This window comes from Myotis daubentonii, chromosome 1 (assembly GCF_963259705.1).
Source record: "Myotis daubentonii chromosome 1, mMyoDau2.1, whole genome shotgun sequence".
Classification (NCBI taxonomy): domain Eukaryota; kingdom Metazoa; phylum Chordata; class Mammalia; order Chiroptera; family Vespertilionidae; genus Myotis; species Myotis daubentonii.
The window spans coordinates 140,081,281-140,097,080 of record NC_081840.1 but is presented as its reverse complement, the minus strand read 5'-3'; the positions used below and the strand labels follow the sequence as shown (position 1 = coordinate 140,097,080).

Below are 15,800 nucleotides of genomic sequence, written 5' to 3'. Positions count from 1 at the left end.
TGCCAGGAGTATCCTTGTTGGTCTTTGCAAGCTTTTGTTTACTGTGGACCTCCATCTAAATAAAGCATTGAAATCACTTCATATTTTAACAGTCACATTTATATTTTTTCTCATAGATCAGCACCACATCTTAGCTCTTCTGTCCAATGGAATACAGAATTATAATATACTAGAGGCCTGGTGCACAAAAATTTGTGCATGGGGGGGGGGAGGGGGGGAGTCCCTCAGCCCGGCCTGTGCCCTCTTGCAGTCTGAGACCCCTCGGGGGATGTCCACCTGCTGGCTTAGGCCTGCTCCCCAGGGTATCGGACCTAAACTGGCAGTCAGACATCCCTCTGGCAGCCAGGCAGCCCTTGAGGGATGTCCACTTGCCAGCGGGGAGCAGGCCTAAGCTGCAGTCGGACATCCTTAGCGCTGCTGAGGAGGCGGGAGAGGCTCCTGCCACCACCACTGTCCTGGCAGCTGGCAGCCTGGCTTGTGGCTGAGCAGAGCTCCCCTGTGGGAGTGCACTGACCACAGGGGGCATCTCCTGCATTGAGCATCTGCCCCCTGGTGGTCAGTGTGTGTCATAGTGACCAGTCTTTCCCAGTCATACTGCTGTTAGGGTCAATTTGCATATTACCCTTTTATTATATAGGATAGAGGCCTGGTGCTCAGGTGGAGGCTGGCTGGTTTGCCTTGAAGGGTGTCCCGGATCAGGGTGGGGGTCCCGCTGGGTGAGGGGCTGATGGCTGTTTGCAGGCTGGTGAAGTCCCCAAGTGGGGACCCTCACCCCATGGGAGTGTGGCCAGCCTGGGTGAGGGGCTGAGGGCCGTTTCAGGCTGGTCACACCCCCTTCATGGCAGCCTTTTCTTAGAGAGAGTAAGTCCAGGGAAAAACACTGGCTTTCAAAATAAGGAAGAAAGTAGGAGTGTGCAAATTAAATAAAGATAAATTGTTAAAGGTTAACTAGTTCCTCTTGGTGGTGTGATAAGCAAATGGTATAGTCATTCTCTGGTTCTACAATATTTAGATGTTTTATTTCAGTCACATAGTGGGAGCTGAGAACAAATGTGGGTTAAACCAAATACAAAATACCTTCACAGAACATAAGCTAAAACCTATTTCCTTAATCCTTCAGTGTTGAATCATATGTTATGACTGGACCATAAATGTGAAAAATGCCAAAGTAGCTCTAGTATTGCCATAGTTTGCTACACACATACATGCAAGGAAAAGCATATCCATCCTAGAAGTATGCTATCATCATTGCTATTGTATTAGTTTTCTATTGCTATATAATAAATTACTGGAAAGTTAAGGGTTTAAAACACCTATTTATTATTTCCAGATTTCTGTTGAGCAGAAGGTGGGGCACAGTGAAACTGGGTTCTGGGCTCAGGGTGTCTCAACCAAAGGTTCTCAACATGTGGGTCACGACCCCTTTGGGGGTTGAACAACCCTTTCACAGGGGTCGCCTAAGACCATCGGAAAACACATATATAATTACATATTGTTTTTGTGATTAATCACTATGCTTTAATTATGTTCAATTTGTAACAATGAAATTGGGGGTCACCACAACATGAGGAACTATATTAAAGGGTCGCGGCATTAGGAAGATTGAGAACCACTACTCTAGACCAAGCATGTCAACTCGCGGCCCAGGGCCGCACACAGCCCACAACAAATATTTTTGCGGCCCAGCCAATATAACGGTACGTAAGAAACTTTTTAATGAAAATTTTGTAACTTAATTTTTATAATATCCTGTTATACATAATTTTTAATAACGAAGTACAACATTCGCTAATGACTGGTTACTATAATCATGTTACATTCATTTCCCTTACACACCTTACTCACAGGTGCACCATTTCTCTCCACTAATACTAGGAGTGAATATTTTAGCAGCCGATTGCCATGTAATTAGTCTTGGACTGACTTGTTTGGTGTGTGCAACAGGAAATATTTCACTTTCGAATTACAAGAAAAATAAGTTTATTTGCGTTACAATTATTAATTTGTGCAGTTATTTGGTGTCTAGTAAGTTAATGTTCAATAAAAATATTAATTTTATTAAAATGTTCTATTATTTTATCTTAACAATTCTCATTTCAGCCTTTTGTATTCAGCTTGTTTCTATAGAAATAAACCTATGTTTCTATGAAAATTGAAGCTTTTGTTTTCTTGTGGCCCACATAAACTTAAACCTTGTGAGTTTGACATGCTTGAGTTTGACACACTTGCTCTAGACTGAAATTAAGGTTTTGGCAGAGTCATATTCTCATCTGGAGTTCAGGGTTCTTTTCCAAGTGTTCAGGCTGTTGGAAGAATTTAGTTCTTTGCAGTTGTGGGACTGAGGTTCCTGTTTTCTTGCTGGCTGCCCTTAGCTCTTAGCTCTTAAGGGCCTCCCTCAGATCCTAGCCATGTAACCCTCTCATGACAAGATGGTTTACTTCTTCAAAGCCAGTGCTAGACTCTCTCTACACTCTGCTACTATGGGGAGGAGTCACACTTGATGCCATGTAATCACAAGAGTGACTATGCTATCACCTTTGGTACACAACATAGCCTAAACAAGGGAGTGTCTGTCCAGTGCATCCACAGGTCCCACCCACACTTAAGGGGAGGGGAATCTTTAAAGCCATCCCAGAATCAGGCCTATCTCAACTATCACTCAAGACATGAGCTGAACTCTATACTATGCGACTAAGGAGAGAACAAAATGTTACTCACCTACAGAACCTAAAAGTTAAATGTAAACAGTCTCAAGGCCAAGAATAATGTTTTTCAAGTGAAAAAACAAACTATATATGTCTACCAAAATAAGACACTCAGGTCTCAATCTCAATATACCTTTGAACTATACCTAGAAGAGACGCAAATTCCCATACAGACCAATAATGAGACTGGCAAAGACGTATGGGTGACTATCTAATTCTAAAAGATACCTATTGCTCATTTTTGGCAACCCTAAACTTTAAGTTTCCATGAAACCATCCTCTTTCGCCACTATCTCCTTCTTAATTATTATATCCAGTTGCAGGCTAGAAGCAATTTGGCAATACTATGTTATCTGTAGATAGAGTAAAAAAAAAAACCAGTATTCAAATTGTAACACTGACATTTTCTGGAGTAGGAATAAAATAACCAGATGACCACATTTTAATTCTGGGCTATACACTCTGTACAATCACCTCTTTTTGAATGTAACCTTTGATTAGGTTACTTTATACAGCCAAATTACAGAGTAGTCACTCCCATGATTACATCATGTTATGTAAAGCCCCATCTGAGCAGACTGGGGAGATTGTCTTGCTGGCCTTGAAAAGGTTAGCTGCAGTGCTGTGAGAGGGTCATGTGGCTAGGACCTGAGGAAACTTTCAGGAGCTGAGAATAAGCCCGAGCTGACAGCTAGTAAGAAAACGGGGACGCCAGGGAAAGAACTGCAAGGAATTTAGTTCTGACAATGACCTGAACGAGCTTGGAGGAGATCCTGAGCTTCAGATCATATCACATCCCACCCAGATGGCGCCTTGATTTTGGGCTGGTGAGACCCAGAGCACAGGATCAGACTAACGCCTGACTGGAAGGTTAACCAATGAAAACTGGGTGATAATAAATTTGTGTTGCTTTAAGCTGTTAATTCCATGGTAATTCTTTATTCAGCATAGAACAGTGATATATAAACAAATTCATAAATAAAATAAACTAGCAAAATTAGTTATAGAAATTTTCTGTAGCAAGAGCTCTTTATACAGAATCCCAATTGGTCTTACCAAGGAGCTACAGAATTTTCAGACCTTTAAAATGTATTGAAAACTAAAATACCCCCAAAAATAAACATACGGGGGTGGGCAAAAGTAGGTTTACAATTGTTCGCATGACAAAAGACATCCAGGTTATGATTGTTACAATAGCTTTATTAACTCCGTATTGTAAACCTACTGTAAACCTACTTTTGCCCCTCCCCCACCCCCCACCCCGTATTTCTGTGGTACTCCAGAATATTGTAGATGACAAACAAAAGTAAAAACTCCTTAAGCGATGAAAGAATGCCAATGCCAATCCAGTGGAGATTTAACCATACAACTCCAACAAGGTTAAAAGAAAATCTGAATAATTAATAATGGTAGATATTAGTATTCAGATATATGTACAAAAGCAAAGAGCACTTACTTTGAAAATTGTTCTCTGAAAAGACTCGGGGATGATAGAATCCTGCTTTGCAAATGCACTGATAGGCGCCGAGCACAAATCCAAGGCCTTTAATCGGCAAACACTGTAAAAGAGAAAAGACAGCCATATCGTTGATCAGAGTTTATTTCATAGCATAAAGTCCCACAGATATCCATCATTGCAAATGGTAACAGAACTAACACATATCCAGGAATAAAAAATATATCTTTTTTTACTTTTATTTTAGGTTTGTTTGCCAACCTACGTTTTTTAAAAGTAGCAAATTAGATTTTCTTTCTAAATATATGCCATTACAGCTTCAGTTACCATACATCTTTAACTCATTCAGTCATCATAGGGAGTAATGACTAGACATAGTTTCTGTTTTCAATGCCACACATATCATCTTATTGCTTTAAGAGATATTTCCAAAGCCTATAAAGATATTTTAAAAGTGATTCCATGTTATATATTTTTATCAAAGCAAAGGTATGTAGGTAAGTAGATGAATAGATATATAGAATTTGAAATGTGAAGTTGCTTTTATGGATTAAATATTCATCAAAGTTCATTCTTGGAACAAAATAACACAAATTGATAGAATAACAAAACAAAAAATTATAATGCAAATTTAGAAGAGGGAAAGAAAAGATAAGTTAATGATCCCAAAGGTTCTTTACCTAAAACCTGTTATGCAGATAAATGTTCTACATGTAGATAAAAAGAAGAAAAACAATGATCAGCTTTCAAAATATGTCACATCAATAGACAGTAGGACTGAGGTTCCTGTTTTCTTGCTGGCTGCCCTTAGCTCTTAGCTCTTAATGGCTGCCCTCAAAGCTTAATGTACATCTCCCAAAAGCTTAATCTTGGCTTCTTTCAAGAATATCAATTAACCCCAGCAAAATTCAGCTGAACATACTTCATTTGTGCTACATGGGATTACACAAGCACAAATAACTTCCATTAAAATACAAACGTAAATCAGAAAATAAGGTGTTTCAAGAATCAAAACATCACTGAAATTTCTTGTCTTTTTCTCTCCCAATATAATCTATTAGAAGAGCTTAGACGGGGTCGGCAAACTTTTTGACTCGAGGGCCACAATGGGTTCTTAAACTGGACCGGAGGGCCGGAACAAAAGCATGGATGCAGTGTTTGTGTGAACTAATACATGTTAACACTGCTGCTGGTGAAGGAGCGGAGGGGAGAGCAAGAGAACCCTCTGCTCTTTCGGCTCCTCGGGCCGGATAGAATAGCCGAACGGGCCGGATCCTGCCCGCGGGCCGTAGTTTGCCCACGGCTAGCTTAGAATCTAGTAGATTTAAGTTATAAAATAACCCTCTGATGTAGAGCTCTTGAGAGAAAGTTCTAAATAATGCAAATAATTCCACAATCTAAGCTTAAATGATTAATATCAAGATCAGGATTACTTATCATGAAAATCCAGCAAATAGAAAAGTATTATGGGAGAAGTGTGGTCTAGTCTCCTTTAAAAAGATGGCAGCTTGTCCCTGTTTTTCCACAGTTTCCACCTGGTAAGCCTAATAATTTCTTATGCTGGTAAGACTGGAACAGGACCAGATTGGAAATACAACTAAATTGGGGAACATTCACCTGGAATTACCAACTGAGGTCCACCTGAGAAGAAGGCATATATTAAGAAAGGATAGAAAATACCTGGAGGCTGGGATCTTGTGTATGTTTTTGTTTTGTTTTGTTTTGTCAGCACCTGCACAACAGTTTGCACAGCATGGTTAGGGATGAGCCTCACAGTCAGCCAACCTGAGAGGAGATTCCTCTCATGAATAGGACAACATTCAAGACCAAATTACACCAGGAGAGAACAAATAACTCATACAAGGGTCATTCCTAGAACAGCCCTCTCAGGAGATTTAAGAGACTGCACAGCTGGGTTTCACAAAACAATGACTACATAAGACCACCCTATGAAGACTGAGAGGCATAACAATTAGCTCTAATCCATAAAAACAAATACAAAGGGACAGGAAAACTGGAAAGACAAAGAAACCACTCCCAAACGAAAGAAAAGGAAGGAACTCCAAAAAGAGAGCTAAATAAAATGGAGGAAAGCAAATGATCAGATATAGAGTTCAAAGTAATGGTTGAAAGGATGCTCAAGGAACTTAGTGATAATTTCAAGAAACCTAGTTTGAACTACCACAGCATGAAACAAGAAATAGAAACCATACATAAGAATCAGTTGGCCTGGAGGAACCAAGATGGCCGCAGAGGTAAACACCTATACTTGCTGCCTCTCACAACCACATCAAAATTACAACTAAAAGGCAGAGCAACCACCACCCAAAACCACGGGAAAGCTGGCTGAGTGGAAGTTCCACAGCTAGAGAGGTGAAGAAAGGGCATTGAGACTGGTAAGAGGTGCGGAGGTGCGGAAAGTGTTGGCACCTGGCTGTGCTGCTCTTTTAATTGGGAGGGAGATACAAGCTTCTGCTTGCTCTGAACTCCAGTTCTGGGCGAGACTCTGGGGGACCCAGACACATATGGGGAGAAACTGGAGTATCTGGCATCAGGACAGGAATGCGAGGGCAGCTTTCTCTCAGAGGTGCTCACAGTGATCATTGTTCCTGCACAGGGGGATGGGAGACCTGGGGACCTCTCCGGTGCGGGGCTGACTGGCAGCCATTGCTGTTTGCTCCACCCTGGTGATTCCCAGAGACCCTGCCCCACTCAATTTACAACCCTACCGAAGCTGTGAGCAGAGGCTTTTGCATATGAATGGCTTGTCCTTTCTTCGCCTAAAACCTGTCTAACTGCAGCTGGGTTCAGTGAGCCTCAGAGCTTCCAAAAGAAGGCCCAAGGCCTGGCAGCATCAGCCTGCCTTGCTTCACAGCTGGGCCTCCTCTAGGCATTTACAAACCCCATACAAAGAGGAGGAATCTGCAGATGACTCTAGCTTCTGCTGGGTGGCCCCAGACAGTAGCTGACTTTGCACCTCCTTGGAGATCCAAGAGCCAGTGCACCCAGTTGTCAGAGTGAGACCATGCCGGATTATAACTTTTCACATCCATATGAGACACACTCAAGGGACAGACTCAGTGAGCACCAAAGCCCCACTGAAGCAAGTCCTACCCCATAAGGGTGTCTCCTGTGCAACAGATCTTCCAGTGTAGACAAGGCTGGTCATTACAGCCAATTGGCCTGGAGGTCAATTCCTCCCAGTGATACCAACAGAAATCAAGGGTTAAATACAACAAGACTGTGCAAACAGCCCACAAAGGGGTCCACCAAGAGCATCCACCTCAGGTGACTGGGGAGGCTGAGCCACTGGGCCCTATAGGACACCTACCATACAAGGCCACTCTATCAACTCAAGGAGACTTAGCAGCTACCCAGTACATAGAAACAAACACAGGGAAGCAGCTAAAATGCAGAGATAAACAAACATGTCATAAATGAAAGAAATGAGTGAAAGCAAAATACTGGATATTGAGTTCAAAACCACGGTTATAAGGTTACTCAAGAATCTTCTAGAAACCTCCAAGAAATATAGTGAGACCCTCAAGGATATGAAAAAGGACCAATCAGAAATTAAGCATACACTGACTGAAATAAAGAATAATATACAGAGACTCAACAGCAGACTAAAGGATCCCAAGAATCAAGGCAAAGATTTGAAATATGGAGAAGCAAAAAACACCCAACCAGAAAAGAAAAAAGAAAAAAAGAATCCAAAAATATGATGATAGTGTAAGGAGCCTCTGGGACAACTTCAAGCATACCAACATTCAAATTATGGGGGTGCCAGAAGAAGAGAGAGAACAAGATATTGAAAACCTATTTGAAGAAATAATGACAGAAAATTTCCCCTACCTGATGAAAGAAATAGACTTACAAGTCCAGGAAGTGCAGAGAAACACAAACAAGAGGAATACAAAGAGGACCACACCAAGACACATCATAATTAAAATGCCAAGGGCAAAAGACAAAAAGAGAATATTAAAAGCAGCAAGAGAAAAACAGTTAGTTATCTACAAAGGAGTACCCATACGACTCTCAGCTTATTTCTCAACAGAAACTATGCAGGCCAGAAGGGAGTGGCAAGAAATATACAAAGTGATGAATAACAAGAACCTACAACCAAGATTACTTTACCCAGCAAAGCTATCAGATAAAGAGCTTCACAGACAAGAAAAAGCTAAAGGAGTTCATCACCACCAAACCAGTATTATATGAAATTCTGAAGAGTATTCCTTAAGAAGAGGAAGAAGAAGAAAAAAAAGGTAATGATAAAAAATTATGTACAACAAAGTGACAACAAATACATATCTATCAACAAGTGAACCTAAAAATCAAATGAATAAAAAACCTGATGAACAGAACAGACTGGTGAATGTAATAGACTCAAGGGCATGAAAAGGGAGCAGACTGACAATTCTCGAGGAGGAGGGGTTGTGGGGGGTGTGGGAAAAGATTGGACAAAGAGCTTACACTTATGGACGAGGTCAGTGGGACGGGGGGAGGCCTGGAGTGGGGTGGGAACCGGGTTGAAGGGATCTATGGGGGGAAAAAAGAGGAACATCTGTAATAATCAGAACAATAAAGATTAAAAAAAAAAAGAATCAGTTGGCCTGGTCATTGTTGCTTAGTGGTTGAATGTCAACCTATGAACCAGGAGGTCATGGTTCAATTCCTGGTCAGGGCACATGCCCAATTTGCAGGCTCAATCCCCAGTATGGGGCATGCAGGAGGAAGCCAATCAATGATTCTCTCTCATCATTGATGCATCTATCTCTCTCTCCCACTCCCTTCCTTTCTGAAATCAATATATATATTAAAAGAATATAGTGGAAGGAATCAAAAGTAGGTTAAATGAGGTAGAAGATTGAATCAGTGACTTGGAAGATAAGGTAGAAAAAAGACCCCCAATTAGAGCAGAAAAAAGAAAAAAAAGAATTAAAAAGCTGGAGGATAGTATAAGGAAACTTGGAAACAACATGAAATGTAACATCAGCATCATAGGGATACCAGAAGGAGAAGAAATTTAGCAAGGAATAGAGAACTTGTTTAAAGAAATAATGAGAGGAAACTTTCCTAACCAAGTTCAGGAAATATAGAGAGTTCCAATCAAGATGATCCCAAAGAGACCTACTCCAAGACACATCATAATCAAAATAACAAATATTAAAGACAAAGCAAGAACTTAAAGGCAGCAAGAGAGAGATAGAAAGGGGCCTACAAGGGTGTACCAATTAGAACTTCAGCTGATTTCTCAACAGAAATACTGCAGGCCAGAAGGGACTGGCATGAAGTATTCAAAGTACTGAAAAACAAGGACCTGAATCTAAGACTACTCAATCCAGCAAGGCTATCATTTAAAACTGAAGCAGAAATAAAGAGATTTCCAGACACTTGGGCTGTTTCCAGATCTTAGATATTGTAAATAATACTGCTATGAACATAGGAGTGCATATATTCTTTCTGATTGGTGTTTGGGATACTTAGGATATATTCCCAGAAGTGGTATCACTGGGTCAAAAGGCAGTTCCATGTTTAATTTTTTTGAGGAAACTCCACACTGTTTTCAAGAGTGGCTGTACCAGTCTGTATTCCCACCAACACTGTACGAGGGTTCCATTTTCTCCAGCACTTATTGTTTGTTGATTTATTGATGGAAGCCATTCTGGCAAGTGTGAGGTGATACCTCATTGTAGTTTTAATTTGCATCTCTCAGGTGATTAGTGACAAATATTACATGATCTCACTTGTAAGTGGAATCAAAAGAACAAAATAAATAGATGAACAAAATGGATCCAAGAAGTATGGATGTATGGAACAAAATAACAGATCCCAGTGAGGGGTTGGGAGTGGTGGAGAGGAGACAGGAAGAGGTTAATCAAAGAACATATATGCATAACCCATGGAAACAAACAATAGCATAAGGAAGTTCTGGGGTGGGGCAGGGAGTGGATTGGGGAGGGCAAAAAGGGAGAAAATGGGAGATATCTGTGATACTGTCAACAATAAAATTAAAAAAAAAATTAAAAAAAGTTTACCTGGGTTGGGGAGTGGGTGTGGGCTGGAAGAGGTTGATGGAGGAGAAAGGGGAACATATGCAATAATTTCAACAACAAAAATTGAGAAAAAGAATTTAGAGTAAAATTTCTTCCTCAACTACTCATGTGTGTGTAAACACTACAGGTTTATTGCAACACATACTTGGCATGACATATAATTCATCTGAACTGCTGATGAACGTAATTGCAGAGCAAAACTTGGCAGTCATGAATATTTTGTATGGAGGTACTATTGTTGAGCAGTGGAATGGCTAAAATTAGATATATAAAGGGGGAATCGTGTTTGGCAGTTAATGGAAACAGTATTTGTGCCTAAAGATCATATTTCCATATGATTTTTTTTAAACTAATTTGGACTGAAAGAAGGAGGAAAAAAATGCAAATATAATATAATATATGTAACTCAAAATATTCTAGAAATTGACATTTAAATACCTTTTTTCTTTAATTTTTTTTAAAAAACTCTGTTTTGGAATCTTCCTAAACCATAAAACACTTTCTATCTTCTCTGACTGAACACCATGAACAGAATTTAACATTTTCTTCACGAGTCAGAATCATCTGAACAACAGGTACTAAACTATACCTTCTGTAGCTATTTAAGAGTCATGGCTACTTCTCATACACTAAATAGCCCAGACTGCTATACTTCTTGAGTTCTTATGCTTAGTTTTTATGTTTTCTTTTCTTTTCTTTCTTTATTTTGAACAACCTATTGTCATATTTTCATTATAAATATGGACTTTATTCTAAAAGCATCTTTTCCCACCTAAATTATGGTTATAATTGCCTGTATACATGGAAACAAGATCATAAAAAAACAAATCAAGAGTATCCTATCTAATAATAGACAAACATGGTAATTAACCATACCTCCGACACGCTTCCCATTGGCTAATCAGGGCAATATGCAAATTAACTGCCAACCAAGATGGCGGCCGGCAGCCAGGCAGCTGAAGCGAACAGGAGCCTTGGTTGCCCCGGCGATGGACGAAGCCAAGGTTCCCCGCCTGCCGCCACCCCGCTCTGAGCTCCTGAAGCAACAACTCCAAAAGATACAATGTTTCAATTATAGAAGCTAAAAGATGGCGGTTAATTTGCATACGCAGGCTCCAAGCAGTGGAGCGAAGCCAAACAGCCCTAGAGTCGCAGAGCAGCGAGGCCTCAGGGACCCGGGATCAGCAGAGCCGCAGACCTCCCATCCCTGGGATCAGCGGAGCCCCGAGGCCTCCCAACCCCAGGATCAGCAGAGCCATGAGTCTTCCCGGCCCCAGGATCAGTGGAGCTGCAAGGCCTCCTGGCCCCTGGAGCAGTGTCATGGGGGCGGCGCCGCAACCCCCAGATAGGCCCTGCTCTGTGGGTGACAGGGGTGGTACCCCAACTCCCTTATTGGCCCAGCTCTGTGTGTGACAGCAGCGGTGCCCCAACCCCCTGATCAGCCCTGCTCTGTGTGTGACAGGGGGGAGCTCCCCAACCCCCTAATTGGCCCTGCTCTGTGGGTGCCAGGGGGTGGCACCCCAACACCTTGATCGGCCCTGCTCTGTGGGTGACAGGGGGCAGCACCCAAACCCCCTGATCAGCCCTGCTCTGCGTGACAGGGGCAGCACCCCAACCCCCTGATCGGCCCTACTCTGTGCGTGTCAGGGGTTGGCGCCCCAACCCCCCATGGGCCCTGCTCTGTGTGTGACAGGGGGCAGCGCCCCAACGCTCTGATTGGTCCTGCTCTGTGTATGACAGGGGAAGGTGCCCCAACCCCCTGATCGGCCCTGCTCTGTGCCTCATAGGGGGGAGCTCCCTAACCCCCTGATCGCCCTGCGGCTCCGTGTGTTACAGGGTGCGGCTCCCCAACCCCCTTATCGGCCCTGCTCTGTGTGTGACAGTGGCGGCGCCCCAACCCCCTGATCGGCCCTGCTCTGTGAGTGAGAGGGTGCAGCGCCCCCCCCCCCACGGGCCCTGCTCTGTGTGTGACGGGGTAGAGCCATAACCTCCCCATCGGCCCTGCCCTGAGTGTGACAGTGGCGGCACCCCAACCCCCTGATTGGCCCTGCTCTGTGTGTGATAGAGGGCGGCGCCCCAACCACCCCCCATGGGCCCTGCTCTGTGTGTGATGGGGTCGAGCCATAACCTCCCCATCGGCCCTGCCCTGAGTGTGACAGGGGGCGGTGCCCCAACCCCTCAATCGGCCCTACCCTGAGCATGACTGAGGGTGGCATCGCAACCTCCCAATCCGCCCTGCTCTGTGCATGACAGGGGGTGGCGCCCCAACTCCCCAATCGGCCCTGCTCTGAGCCCGACCAGGGGCTGCACCTAGGGATTGGGCCTGCCCTCTGCCACCCAGGAGCAGGCCTAAGCCAGTAGGTCGTTATCTCCTGAGGGGTCCCAGACTGCGAGAGGGCACAGGCTGGGCTGAGGGACCCCCTCTCCCCTCCCGCAAGTGCACAAATTTTTGTGCGCCGGGCCTCTAGTCTATATATATAAAAGTCTAAGAAATATTCGATGGGACTACCGGAACAACCAGAATAACTGGTCGCTATGATACACACTGACCTCCAGGGGATAGACACTCAATGCAGGAGCTTCCCCCAGCCCACAGATCTCAATCACCAGTGGGGACTACTGTCCAACCTCCTGGTCCTTCCCCCCAGCCAGCAGGCTCCAAGTGCTCAACTGGGGCCAGGCTCCCAGACTGGGACAGGGAACCAGGGGTGGATGGCAGCAGACATGGCCCCTTTCCCAACCGGGACCAAGGGCCGACTCCCTCCTCGGGGCCAGCAGCCAACCTCCTGGGTCCCTCCCCTTATTCCTCCCCCTGGCCAGCAGTTCCTGATTGCCCAATCAAGGCCAGGCCCCAGGCTGGGATGGAGAACTGGGGGTGGGTGGTGGTAGATGCAGGCGGTAAGGGAAGGAGGCGGTGGGGAGGCAAAGAACCACACGGTGGCGGTGCGCGGGTTGCGAGGAAAAGAGGAGGCGGGGAGGCAGGGAGGCAGGGAGATGGGGAATCTGATGAGCCCTGATCACTGGCCCGGCCTAGGGACCCCACCCGTGCACAAATTTTGTGCGCCAGGCCTCTAGTGAGATAATAAATAAGAAAGAGTGAATAAGATAATAAATAGTTCATATTTAACGAGTGTTTACTATATGCTAGGCACTATTCTAAGAACTGTACAAGTATTAACACATTGAATCCTATACCAACTCTATTATTATCTGGATCTTAAAGATAAGAAAATTTAGGTACAGACTGCCAAAGTTACTTTCCCAAAGTCAAGTATCTGGCAGGGTGAGGATTCAATTCCAGTGGTATGGTTCCAACAAGAGTAACGACTACCTGCACAAAGTATAGCTACATAAGAGAACTCCATACGTGGGAGCAGATGCTACGTTGATCACTTTGGAATCTATTTTATTGCTCCAAGACCTTTATTTTTCCATTCTTGCTTCCAGGCAATTTTACAAATGGATCAGTTTGCTGGAGCATTAAGCTTCAAGTAAGTGAAAGTTATTAATTTTAAAATGTACATATCCTATATAATAAAAGCATAATATGCTAAGTGACAGGTCATCCAGTTGGCCGTTCAACCATTCAAAGTGTAATATGCTAATGATATGCTAAGGCCGCTCAACTGCTCACTATGGCATGCACTAACCACCAGGGGGCAGACAGTCAACTGGTCGACCAGTTGCTATGATGTGCACTGACAACCAGGGGGCAGATGCTCTGAACAGTAGGTTAGCTTGCTGCTGGGGTCCAGCTGATTGGGACTGAGTGAGATGGGCTGGACACACCCTGGAGCCCTCCCATGGTCCCTCCCTGGTTGGCCAAACTCCTGTGTCCCTCCCTGGCCCTGATCGTGCACCGGTGGGGTTCCTCAGACTGGCCTGCACCTCTCACAATCCAGGACTCCTCAGGGGATATCGGAGAGCTGGTTTCAGCCCAACAGTGGAATAACTTGTTGCTATGACGCGCAATGACCACCAGGAGGCAGATGCTCAATGCAGGAGCTGCCCCCTGGTGGTCAGTGTGCTTCCACAAGGGGAGCACCACTCAGCCAGTAGCCAGGCTCATGGCTGGCGAGCGCAGCCGCCATGGCGACAGCGCTAAGGATGTCTGACTGCCAGCTTAGGCCCTCAGGGAGCGGGCCTAAGCTGGCAGTCAGACATCCCCTGAGGGCTCCCAGACTTCCAGAGGGTGCCGGCTAGGCTGAGGGACCTCCCCCGCCTTCTCCGAGTGCATGAATTTCGTGCACTGGGCCTCTAGTAAAATATAATTTAAAAAACACAGTTGCCCCAGCCAGTTTTGCTCAGTGGATAGAGTGTAGGACTGTGGATGAAGCGTCCTGGGTTTCATTTTGGTCAAGGGCACATGCCTGAGTTTCAGGCTCAATCTCCAGTAGGGGACATGCAGGAAGCAGCTAATCAATGATTCTCTCTCTCCTTCATCCTTCCTCTCTGAAATCAATAAAAAAAAATTGTTTTAAAAAAAGAAAGAAATGCAGTTAATTCTTACACCTCTTACAAATTTTAAAAATAAGCCTTTCCTGGCAAATATATTGCTATGAGAGATATCTGAGATTTTGCTGATTATGGTTTCTTTCTGGAATTTTTATGGTTTCACAACTTATATTTAAGTCCTTTATTCATTTTGAGCTTATTCTTCTGTATAGTGTAAGTTGGTCTAGTTTCATTTTTTTTTTTGCATGTACCTGTCCAATTTTCACAACACCATTTATTGAAGAGAGTGTCATTACTCCATTATATGCTCTTGCCTCCTTTGTCAAATGTTAATTGAGCATAATGTTTTGGGTTGATTTCTGGGTTCTCTGTTCTGTTCCATTGATCTATATGCTTGTTCTTGTGCCAGTACCAGGCTATTTTGATTACAGTGGCTTTGTAGAAACAACTGGGACTACAAAAACATAAAAAGCTCTGCACAGCAAAAGAAATCATCAACAAAACAAAAAAGGAGCCCACTGTATGAGAGAACATATTTGCCAATGATACATATGATAAGGGATTAATTTCCAAAATATATAAGGAAATTATACAACTTAACAAAAGGAAGAAAAGTAATCCAATTTAAAAATTGGCAAAGGACATACAGATGGCCAAAAGACATATGAAAAAATGCTCAAAGTCAGTAATCATCAGAGAGATGCAAATAAATATGGTATCACCTCACAACTGTCAGAATGGCTACCATCAACAAATCAACAAATGCAAGTGTTGGAGAGGTTGTGGAGAAAAGGGAACCCTAGTACACTTCTGGTGGGAATGCAGACTGATGCAGCCACTATGGAAAACAGTGTGGAGTTTCCTCAAAAAATAAAACATGGAACTTCCATTTGACCCAGTGACCCGACTTGTAGGAATATATCCTAAGAAACCTGAAACACCAACCAGAAAGAATATATGCACCCCTATGTTCATAGTAGTACTATTTACAATAGCTCAGATCTGGAAGCAGCCCAAGTGTCCATCAGCAGATGAGTAGATAAAAAGCTGTACATTTACACCATGGCATACTATGCTGCTGTAAAAATGAAGGATCTCTTACCCTTTGAGGCAGCATGGAGGAACCGG

The 15,800-nt window shown here is 43.6% G+C and overlaps 1 protein-coding gene across 1 annotated transcript in view; it reads right to left on the bottom strand.

Moving 5' to 3' along the window:
- The window catches only part of GPR158 (G protein-coupled receptor 158), a 392,719-nt gene that overhangs the window by 178,232 nt on the left and 198,687 nt on the right, over nt 1-15,800 (bottom strand). Inside the window, exon 3 of the mRNA XM_059660955.1 lies at nt 4,162-4,264. Coding sequence (XP_059516938.1) covers nt 4,162-4,264 — 103 coding nt within the window. The remainder of the gene's footprint in view (nt 1-4,161; nt 4,265-15,800) is intronic.